Raw genomic sequence first — 11,928 nt, 5'->3', positions numbered from 1 at the left:
AATTTAAGATATATATAAAAGTGTCAGACCTTCCGGAACATTTTCAAAAGTTAAGTTGAAAAAGTTAATTTTTTGTGAAAAAGTTGTCTTTTTAAATCCCCCCCTGTGGGCAGATAAAGGGTCAAATTTACAAAAAAAATATACCAAATGATAAGTAAAGACATCAAGCATCTATAAAAAATATATATTCATATGTTCATTTTTGAAAAAGTTACAGCAGTTTTTAGTAAAAAAAATTGAAAAAATTTCGAAAATTAGCGATTTTTAAATTTGTAATTTTTTTGGAGGTTTCTCCCATTTACGGGGAACGAGGGAAATTTTTTCAATTTTGAAGGGTAATGTCTTCGACTAGATACGATTTGTGATCTTTTGACGTAACGTTGAAAGAAATCTGTTTGGTGAGAGCTGAGAAAAAGTGGTAACAGACACAAAAAAAAAACACATCTTAGTAAAACCAATACCTTTTCAGCTTCGCATCGAAGCTAATAACAATGGCTTCAAAATGCAGAATATTATTTTAGAAAACGCCATTATTTATGGAAGCATATTTTTGTGATATTTTCTATATTTCTAAAATTGAGATGGTTTTTCAATGTTTGGCAAGGTTCAACTAGATTGAAATCGAGTTTTTTTGGCGTATTGACCATAAAAATTGGCTCAGTGAGACCTTAGAATTTTTAGGGACAGACATAAAAAAAAGCACTTATCACAAATCTAATACCTTATTAACTTCGCATTGAAGCTAAAATTAAAAATCTTAAGTGTTTTGTTTAAAAATGAAACTTAAATAAAAGTAATGAGGGTTATTATAACTTACGTCTATATCACTATTATATTCATAATTTTCTATAAACAATACCATCAAGTCTTTAACTTCTAAAAAATTTAAATTGATTTTAAGTTTAATCTTTTTTATGATTTATTTATTTACAAAATATAATATTGTTCTAAAAGATTTTTGATTATACAAAATTTTATTTTTTTGTAAACCAAATATTATTTTCAACATTAATTAATGTGAATATAACTTAATGTGTAAAAAGAAATCTATAGTGATGCATAAATTCTACTCAGCTCATAAATACACGTTTTATAACATTTAATCAACAGATTCAGAGGAAAGCTATCTTTATTTTGCTTTCGTCCGTTAATGCACAAATCTTTATTTATTGTTTAACAGAGGGTTATTAATATTTATATGAATAAATTTTATTTATACTTACGTTTATATAAAAGTTTATTTCTTCCGTATTTATTTATTAGTCCTACTGCTATATTTGTTGTTATGCGATTCATTTTTTTATAACACTTATTGAATCTATTTAAAATTATCTCAATATTTCGAAGGGTTTTACATTTTTTAATTACTAAAGATTTGAAGTCAACCATCTTATTATCTAAAAATTCGAAATTTTTTCTTATTTTAGAAAATTGTATATTCTTATTTTAAACAAATAAAAATCAGTCTACTGTAGTTTTAACCCAAGAAAAATTGTTTTAATTTATCATTTACTCTTTTTTACTGTCAAATAATTAAAAATTTTTGCTTATTACCTCGATCATAATGATTTATAATATTAAGTATTTCTGAATCATCTTGACATTTATTTTTATTGATTTCTTTTGCTTTAGAAACCGTAATCTTCCCGTTATTATTTGCATGTTCTCCGAAAGATTCTAGAAGGTACTTTTCTGTAGTATTCGTAATTGGAGTAACACTGGAAGTCTAAAAATATACATAAACCCAAACTGTTTAAAATAATAATTTATTTCAATGTTATTTAAACAAATATCAGTGAATAAGTTAGTGATTATTCATAACTATAATAATAAGAAGAGTAATTATAATTATAATATTAGGTATAGCTCGTACTGATACTTAAAACGCATACTCCGCCCGCGCTATATACTCACTATATATGTAATAAAGGAAATTGTAAATCAATGAGTGTGTCTGGTAGAGAGCACCTTTAACAGAGACCAGTTGTCACAAATACTGTTGAGTACATCATATTGCGTGACAAATGATCTCTAGCGTCTTCGCTTACCTAGTCCTCACTAACCCAGCACGACAAATCGTCAGTCTACGCGTCAATTGTCAGTCGTGATCAGGTCACCGTCGTAAGTCAGTCAGTGAATGTTTTTGTGCGTCATCCTTTTATAGCAGGCGCCTGTGCTTGGCCGGTCAATTGTTTGGCTGTTGTACGCCATTTGTGTTATTGCACATCAGTGTTCAAGTTCTTAAAGTTCCAGTGCCCTTGCACGCTTTCAGTGATAGGACCCTGACCATCACTGGAGAACTTTACCGCTGTCCGATTCCGACCGCCATTGCGTGTCCTGCACTTAGACTCTGACCCTTAATAATCAGACATGCAAATGATACACCACCGTCATGGTTTCTATCCTCGTTCTGTGCCCGTCTGTGTTTACACACAGCCATTGTCGTATATTAATGACATTGGTCCTAAACCTAGTCATTGATCACACTATCGTTTACAGTCCAATACTCATCATGATCGAGGACTAATAATTGAGTTAAATCATGATTTTTCGATTTTGATAATATGTTTATTTTACTATTATGTTTTATGCAACCAGTCCTATATCGATCGTAAACTGACTTGAACAACTAGAAGTCCTATGATCTAGTTACCTCATACAAAATAAAGTACTCTTCTTAAATTTGCTATCGATTTATCGAAAATTTTGTAAGGAAAGAGCAAAAAACCGGTTATTTTGAATTTTTGAAAAATTATCTAATTATTAAAATTATAGGTTGATATCAACTTTTGAAGTAATACTTTGAAAAGTGCTAATACTTTTAAACATCCCTATAACAAAATTGTTTTATTTTTATTATAAATGAACATCCGCATTTGGGTCCAAAGGATTAAAATTACTATTTATATAAATATAAATAGTACTTTTCTTAATAAAAATATAATGATCCATACATTTTTTAAGAAGTTAAAATAAAAAAATGAATTTTTTTACAAAAATCGTATTTTTTTTATTAACTTTGATGTCCTTTTTCTCCGTGAAGACAAAATAAAGTCCGAAATTATTTTTTTTTCATAACAAATTATATTACATTAGCTTTAATTTAAGATTTACATAAAAGAGTGAGTACTTTCGGAACACTCAAAACTTAAGTTGAAAAAGTCAATTTTTTGTGAAAAAGTTGAAATTTTCAATCCCTCCCTGTTGGCAAGTAAAGGGTCACATTTGTAAAAAAAGTATACAAAAAGAAAGATAAATAGTTCATGATTCAATTTTTTTTTTTAAACTGCCATAACTTATTAAAAAATGACTAAATCAATGTAACTTTTTTTTTTTTTATAAAAACATAAGGTATTTATCTATCATTTTGTACATTTTTTTTATAAATGTGACCCTTTATCTGCCCACAAAGGGGGATTCAAAATTACATCTTTTCTCAAAAAATTAACTTTTGAAAGTGTTCCAGGAACTTTTATATTTATTCATATATTACACTTATAAATCACAAAACTTGTAATCAGAACATAAATAAGGAAATAGGAGATCATGTAGCTTATGGAATAATCCATTAATTTTTTAAAATTAAACATTGTCTACAGATTTGAATCGAAGCTTTTTTATGATATTTATTTTAATCACTGTCAGATATCATCTATACTGGACCCAAATATGCCACGTTCCCACTGTGCTGAGTTTTTTTTAATTTATGTGCTTAACATATGCTTTAATTTAAGATATTTTTAAAAAACACAGTATTTTCCGAACATTTTCAAAATTTAAATTGAAAAAGTTTTATCTAATTAGATTTTTTTTTATCTATGCTAAATACTACCTATATGGAACAAAAAATTTGTATCCAATTGAAAATTGAGAAATAAATATCACAAAACAAAGAAAATATACTTATTATTATTTTAGAAGAAAAATAGTAGTAAATGCTAAATCAATCTCCCTCTATAGTTTCACTTGACTTAGCATATTACATTTACCAGATATTTTTATTTTACAAAATAAAAAAAATGCCTAACCTTTTTAGTAGTAGATCTTGCTAATGCACATGTATAGTGTAAAAATAAAACAATAAATGTATAAATTTTCATATTGAAATTTAATTTTACAATAATGTTTAATTCTTATAAAAATTAAAAAACGTGAAGTATGAAAAACTAATTTGTTATATTAAATAGATTCAAATAAATTACTTTATATAACTCAATATGTTTGAAGAAGTTAACCAGTTGTTAAAACAATACATAGAACAATTTGCAAAATATAAACATTTTAAACCATAAAATAATGAGTACCATGAAATAAATTATTTTAAGTCTTTGTTTAATTAGGTGATTTTTTTTTTATTTATTATTTGAGCTACCCATTTCTAAAAAATAATAATATTGTAGTTGAAAATTGATTATTATATTAAATGTAGTATTAAATAATTTTTAATCCTCTTCTTAATAAAAAAAAAAAAATTTATTTATTAAATTTAATAATGCGTAATCAACGCTCACTTCGACTGTTATTATGACAAACTATTAATTTTGACAAGAGAATCTAAAAATACTTGTTAAAAAAATTAATCGTTTAAAAATAGAAATCGGTACAGTCAAGACCCAACACAGTGGAGAACCAACATACAAGGAGTAATTAAACATCATAATCTGGCAATGATTAAAAAAAGTGAAAGTTTATTAAAAAAGTATTCACAGAGTATTTAGAAATGTGCTTTGCTTAAGTATGACTATCAGTCATATATAATTATCAAAACTATGTAAATAAAAAAACGGTAGCACAGTGGGGTCGCGGCAATGTGAGCGTGGCATAGTTGGAACAAATATAGATGATATTTGACAGTAATTAAAATCACTATCTACTCGCTAGAGGTAGAGGTCATTTTGGAGATGAATAGAAGAAAAACTCAATTTGAGTGGAAATTTAGGGGAATATTAAGGTGTTATTTATTTCTGTTTTTGGACACTTCAGGGGGTTATTAAAAAAACAATTTTAGAGATAAAAAAAAGAAAAATGGGTCCTATTTTACACCCCTCAGGACACCTATTTATGTATTACTAGAGTTTAAAAAAATTTACATTCTGTACATCAATGGTGAACACTTATTAGGATTCGATATTAAACCGAATCATATTAAATTATGAAAGATATTACATCTACGGGTGTAACTCCAATTGAACTATTAATTCAAACATCTAACAAACTAAATAAAATTTAAACAATAACTTACAGAAAATTTCTATCAAAAATTATTTATTAATATTAATTTATAAATATTTATTATTTATTGTAAAGATTTATTATTGTTTTCGTTATTTCATATTCTTTACATTAAACATTTTTTTAATCCATATATTAAAAGAAAACGGTAGCACAGTGAGGTCAAGGCACAGTATGAGCGTGGCATAGTTGGGACTAGTATAGATGATATCTGACTGAGATTAAAATTACTATCATAACGCTTCAATGCAAATCTGTAGATTATGTTTAATTTTAAGAAATGTTAATTAATTTCATTAATTATGGAGAACGAGGGCAAAACTTTTAATTTTTGAAGGTAATATCTTCAACTAGTGACAATTTGTGATTTTTTGACATATCGTTAAGAAAAATCGGTTCAGTGAGAGCTGAGAAAAAGTAGTGACAGATACACACACAAAAAAAAAAATTAATAAATAAATAAACACAAAAAATACCTCTAGTTGTGTCATTTGACGGTATTTTTATTTAATACTCCTCTACATTTAAATTTTATAGTTTTAAATTTTTTTTTATTTATTATTTATTTTTTATATTTGTGTAAATATTATTTATAAAATCTTTTTTGAATTATAATCATTTGTTATAAGCAATTCAACAAGATATAAAATCGTTTATAAATTAAAAAAAAAATCACTTTTAATTATTATGTGTTGCTTTTTCTTAGGATATCACAAAAGCACACATTTCCTTATCATGAAAGGTTATTAAATTTAATATAAGATAAATTGAAAGATTATATGATGCAGTATCGTAATGGTTGAGGAATCTTGTTACTTTCAGGCTACTCATAGTACGAGATGATCGGCTCATTGAAATTTATCATTGTCAGATATCAGCTTTACTGAAGTCCGCTATCCAGACCTCCAATATTATTAAAAAAACCTTTTTCATTCGGGTCGCAACGACTGTAATAGGTTTTTTTATTTAAATAATTTAATTATAGTGGTGTAGTATCGAGTCTATAAAAAAGCAGTGCCAGATGCCTGAATTGTGTAAAATATAAAAGAAATTATTATAGAATCTTTAAACTAATTAAAAGTTAACTATTTATCTGCTGAATTTAGATTTGTTAGAAAATATGGGACCACCCTTTATGTATAAGAGAAATATTGTAAATAAATAATTTTCCATTATTCTTAAAAAAATGCATTTATTTTAATTTTACTGTTTTTCATTATGTTATCGAAATATTCAGAAATAATATTTGTTTTTTAAAATTTTAGTGTTAAAATATGGTTTTTTTAGCAAACAGTTGTTTTCAACAAAAGCTTCATTGCGTTATTTATTTTTCATATTGTTTACTGATATATGAATATTGTTGTCATGTATTTTTGAAGTTACTAGAATTATTTTCAAACAATATATTTTATCATTCTAAACAGAATGATTATATATGATGATATATATATATATATATATATATGATGATTTATATTGATATAATTCAAGGACAGTATTAGTAATTCTTGCAATAGTTGTGTGCAGAGCTCTTTATAAATCTATTAAAGAGACTCCCTATAGTTTTTTGTTATAAAATTACCAGCATACTTAGTATTTTTTTTTCTTATTAGTTGATAATGCATTTCGTTATGACATAAGTTCATTGAGATACACAATTTTTTTTAACATATATTTTAGAATAACTATAAGTGTCGCAATATCAACACATGGCGTCCAAAATTTTATTTATGCAATTTTCTATGTAAGATTCATCATTGTATATAATTAAATATCATTCTTCTTTTTATAATTAAAAAAAAAAGTATTATCCTCGTACTTAGTATTTGGAAGTTACTTTTTAAATCTACCCTTAGAAATAATTTTTCTTAAAATAAACTTGATATTTACAATGATTTAGGATAATAATTAATTTGAAATTGGATGATATTGTAGATTCACAAGTGAGTGACCGCCTATAGTAGGGCTTGATACTGTGAAAATTTGTAAGTCTACTTTTTCTCAATATCATTTTTATTCAAATAGATAAATTATATTTTAAATTAAATATGATATCAATATTTTGATTTAATTTCAAAGTGATTACCAAAAATGTGATTACTTAGTTATGGTATAGTGAAAACTTAAATTATTTCTAGAATGTATTTTTATTAAATCAGTGAAAAAATTTAATATACAATTATTATTAATCCAAGTGAAATAGTTAACAATACTTAATCTACTGTATCAAGTACATTTAAAGTATTAAAAGTTATCAAATCGTGTCTTATAAAATTATTCTTATTTTTATCTGTCTCTTTTTTGTGATCCTCATACAGACTCTCATACGTAAGTAACAAATGCTTCAGATCTAAAAAAAAAAAGATAGCAACAATTAAGTGAATTAAAGATACAAAATATAAATAAATCATTAAAATATTAAAACTTTTTGTTAAAGAATTATAACGTACAACATTAAAAAGTATATCATGAATGAATAATTAGTGATAATCATTGGTCAATAGTTAACTAAGATAACATCGATAACTAAGGAGACAAAATTTGTTAGTCCTCTATTTCTTAATATCATTTTTATTCTATTAGATAAATACTAGTTAGACTTTCCATTATGCAGAAAAATTTAACTTAAGTATTACAATAAACATGTCTTTGTTTCGCATGAAAGCTGAGAAGGTATTAATTTTAGTAATATGTTTTTTTTGTGTCTGTTATTAATTATACTCAGCTCTCAAACTTAACATTTGAAAATATAAAAAAACTGCGTTCTCCAAACATATGTCAAATTAAAGCTTATGTTAGGTACTATAAGTTAAAAAACAATTTGTCTTGACGACTTGTGTTGTCGTAGTTCAGTAAAATGTTCGATTTTATATTTCATATTTGATTTACCCCTTTCCTCCGATATTATTTTTTTAATCGGATCGTTTACCTTTTAAATTTTTAAAAATTCAATAGTAATTTATTGAAAATCATTTTCATACTACATTTAATTATTATAATAAATATATAATCAAGTTTTATACTTATAAACCATAAAACTTGTAATCAAGATATAATTAAGGAAATTGGAGTTCATGTTGCTTCTGGATTAATTTAATAACTCCTTCTAAAAAATAAACACTATCAAAAGATTTGGTTCGAAATTTTTTTATGATAGTGTTTTTAATCACTATCAGATATAATCTATTCTTATCTACATTGTGCCTCAACCCTTCTATGCTGGTATTTTTAAACTATATTTTGTATATCTTTTAGATGTAGTAAAACCTTGTGAATATTAGTTATGCCATTTAAAAAGCCAATATTCATTGAATACAAACTAATAAAATTGTAAAGACAACAGGATAAGCAAGTGTAATTAACAGTATGAGTAAGATTCAAAAAAAACATGAATGCGGCGGGAAAACGGTTTGATTACAGACGTCCCCATCACGGGCACTCTTAAGCGTAAATTGTGTATTATGTTCTTTTGTGTTGACAGGTTTGGAGGCTGCTCCTTTAGCGGATCTTTAGTTTGATATTTGATTGTGCTAATCAGTGATACTCTAACGGGAAGACTCGAGAAGAGTCAGGAAAAATGTTTTGACGAAAAATATTCATTATTAAATTAATGTCTGTGTATTCGTGCAAACTGTCATACGACATAAATGGGGCCCAATTTGGGGTTCATATCGACGACCCTTCGAGGTTTTCCTTTCCATGGGTCTGATATTTGTGCGTGTGTGTAATTTTCACGACAATAAGATGATTCGTTTGTCACAACAGTACAACATAATTAAGGATTATTTGAAATCTTATTCTAATGAACACAAAGGTTAGTACAAATTTTTTTTAATTTTGTAGTTATAATATTTTGTGATTTAATAATGTTCTAAGGGAGCGAACATTTGTGTGTATGTGTAATAATTTAATATGGCAGTATTAGTAAAATTGAAGAAATAGAACAAGAGTTAAAAGAAATATCTGAAGCCAGTATTAATTCGGGATCAGACATATTTATTTTCGACATTATGTTTTCCGATTAGAAACTCATAAATATTTTACACGTTGGTATATCATAATTGACTGACTTATTAAATAAACTGACCATAGAAACAAAAATCACTTGCATATTTTTAAAATATCGAAGTCATGGAGTCCTATAACGAATATTTTATAATTTATCCAAAATCTTTAATTAAACTAACAATCAATATCTATTTTTATTTTATAAGAAAAAAAAATGTTTATAATAGCAATAATAAATAAATACAAAGTAATCTTTCTCATATTCTAATTTAATTACTCACAAATAAGAATTTATTATGAACATTAATGGGGGACTCATAATCTTAAGATAAATAAAATTAGTGAAATATATTTATTGAAAAAAGACAATCTATAAATTTATCTACGAATAAAAACTTAAACGAATGAGGGAATGTTTACGACCTAAGAATAGGGCTAGTTAGATATTCTAAAGCGCAACTTAAATAATCAGACTTCAAACCTAACTTAAGCTAAACTGAAACAGAGTAAGTTTTTCAAGACTATTTTAATAATAAACTTAACAATCTAGAGAATAATGTAGAACTAAGTGTAAAATGTGAATTTGACAATATAAGTGAAAGATGATTAAAAATCCTCATTAAAGAAATTAATCATTCTTACACAAAACACTAACGATATAATAAAGCCGGATCATTTTTATAGTAATATTAAAAGTGGTTTGTCCAACAACCAAGATAATATAAAAGATAAAAATAAAGAAAACCTTTATGGCAAAATAGACGGTTTAAATAAAACAATAAATTCAGATATTACAAATATGGAATCCAACTTGTTACGAACCCCTAAATTACTGTATTATTTTATTTTTAATATATTAATAATTTTGTTAATTTTAAGAACGTCAGGTTGTTGGTGTTCGCCTGGGTCGAATATAATAGTCAGAACGCAAACCGTCGTCGAGGACCCACCGGCCGTCATACCGAAGGGAGCCAACGAGACGGAGAAAAAAAGGAAGAAGAAGAAAAAGCGGCCTGCTGTCCCAGGTCCTGCCTCCGATCTAGTCATCGCGCCTACCCAGACGCAGACTGACAGGAGGGTGGCGAACCGTGCAAACTATGCAGGGTCTGTAGAAGGGGATGCGGGAGCTGCTCCCACTGAACCGCTGTGGACCCAAGTCGTAGGACGGAAAACAAGAATAAAGAAGAAGGAGGATACGGCGGCCGGGCCCAAACTTCCACCTACGATGAGAAACCAGAAAGCAGCAAAGCTGCGGTCAAAAGTGCCTCACAGCCTCTGTGCGGATCGGCCCCCTAAGGGAAGGTCAGAAGTATGCCACGATAATGGGCATAGCCATAGCTGTGGTTGACTTCCAGGCCCTGGGCATTCAGTGTCCGGGACCCGTAGAACACAGATGGGGGCCGTCCTCTTGAAGTTCCGGGGGTCAGCTGAACAAGCGGATCTTCTGGCGGTCAGTTTGAGGAGATGGACGTGCGGGTGCACTGTCCTTCGATGACTTGCACCGTCCTCCTTCTGGACGTGGAGTAGTAGCAGGAGGAGCAAGACGTGCACCGAGCACTGAGCGCCGCCCTGAAGTCTCCGGACGGAGAATTGCCGCCGCAAGTGGGACCACTCACGGTCCGCACGAACATCGGCGGAAAAGGGCGGTTGCGAGGTGCGAGGTGCCCCTCAAAATGGCTCATCGCCTGGTAGCCATAGGCCGAGTCTGGGTTGGGTGGACGTCCTGTAGGCTGAGGATTCTTATCGCGTTCAACGCGGTGCTCCGCGTTCCGCTGCCACGGGGTACACGTGTAATCTGCTACGCGGACGACACGCTCGTGGTGGCGGAAGGCACTTCGGCGGAGGAGGCTGGTTTCCAGGCAAACGGTGCGCTTTGCGCCGTCACTGACTTGATCCAGCAGGAGGGGACCGGCTTGTGCCTAGCGCTGGACAAAACCGAAGCGGTTTTGTTTACGCGAAAGTACAAGTACGTTCCTCCTAGGCTCACCGTACTGGGGACTGATGTCCCGCTGAAGCGGACCATGAGCTATCTGGGCCTGCTCATCGACGATAGGTTGATGTTCGGGCCGCACATCGAACGTGCGGCCCAGCGGGCTCAGAAGGTCATGGACCGCCTGGCGGGACTGATGCCGAATATCGGGGGACCGAGGGAACATCGACGCCGACTGTTAGTTAGCGTCGTCCACTCGGTCCTCCTTTACGGGTCCCCGGTCTGGGCGAGTATACTGGAGTACTCGCCCAAGAACGTAGAAGCGTTGAACCGAGTCCAGAGAAGGGTCGCTCTCCGGACGGTGTGTGCATACCGCACCGTATCCGGCGTGGCGGCCAGGATCCTGGCTTCTCTGCCGCCCGCGGACCTGTTGGCCGTCGAACGCGCCAACGGATACGAGCTCCGGAAGAGTACCGGTCAGCTGCTTCGTGCGGAGGACCGGCTTCAACTCCGAAGCGTAACCGTGTCCAGTTGGCGCCAGCGACTGGCCGACGAGGAATCCGCGGGAGCGTGGACTAGGTCCCTCATCGGACCCAGCCGGCTCGACAGGTGGATTGGCCGGACTCACGGGGAAATGACATACCGTCTGACCCAGGTGATGTCCGGTCACGGCTGCTTCAACGAATACCTTCACGGTATTCGGAAGGCAGCCGCGCCGACGTGCGATCACTGTCGGGATCGCCCGGGAGAAGCGGACA

At 30.9% G+C, this 11,928-nt stretch overlaps 1 protein-coding gene across 3 annotated transcripts in view; it reads right to left on the bottom strand.

Moving 5' to 3' along the window:
• Positions 1 to 11,928, bottom strand: part of LOC126903834 (uncharacterized) — a 31,370-nt gene that overhangs the window by 5,959 nt on the left and 13,483 nt on the right. Inside the window, exons 1-4 of one of the 3 annotated variants that reach the window (XM_050682336.1) lie at positions 4,029 to 4,184; positions 1,555 to 1,726; positions 1,224 to 1,397; positions 818 to 876 (exon numbers count right to left, since the gene is read on the bottom strand). In XM_050682336.1, the coding sequence (XP_050538293.1) occupies positions 818 to 876; positions 1,224 to 1,397; positions 1,555 to 1,726; positions 4,029 to 4,100 (477 nt within the window). In that variant the 5' untranslated portion in view covers positions 4,101 to 4,184. Of the gene's footprint in view, positions 1 to 817; positions 877 to 1,223; positions 1,398 to 1,554; positions 1,727 to 4,028; positions 4,185 to 7,360; positions 7,583 to 11,928 lie in introns of those variants that run through there. The other 2 variants (XM_050682337.1, XM_050682338.1) reach the window with 2 other exon arrangements.

The sequence above is a fragment of the Daktulosphaira vitifoliae genome, unplaced genomic scaffold (genome assembly GCF_025091365.1).
Source record: "Daktulosphaira vitifoliae isolate Bord-2020 unplaced genomic scaffold, ASM2509136v1 Scaffold_4, whole genome shotgun sequence".
Taxonomy (NCBI): Eukaryota; Metazoa; Arthropoda; class Insecta; order Hemiptera; family Phylloxeridae; genus Daktulosphaira; species Daktulosphaira vitifoliae.
This window is presented reverse-complemented; position numbering and strand designations above follow the sequence as displayed.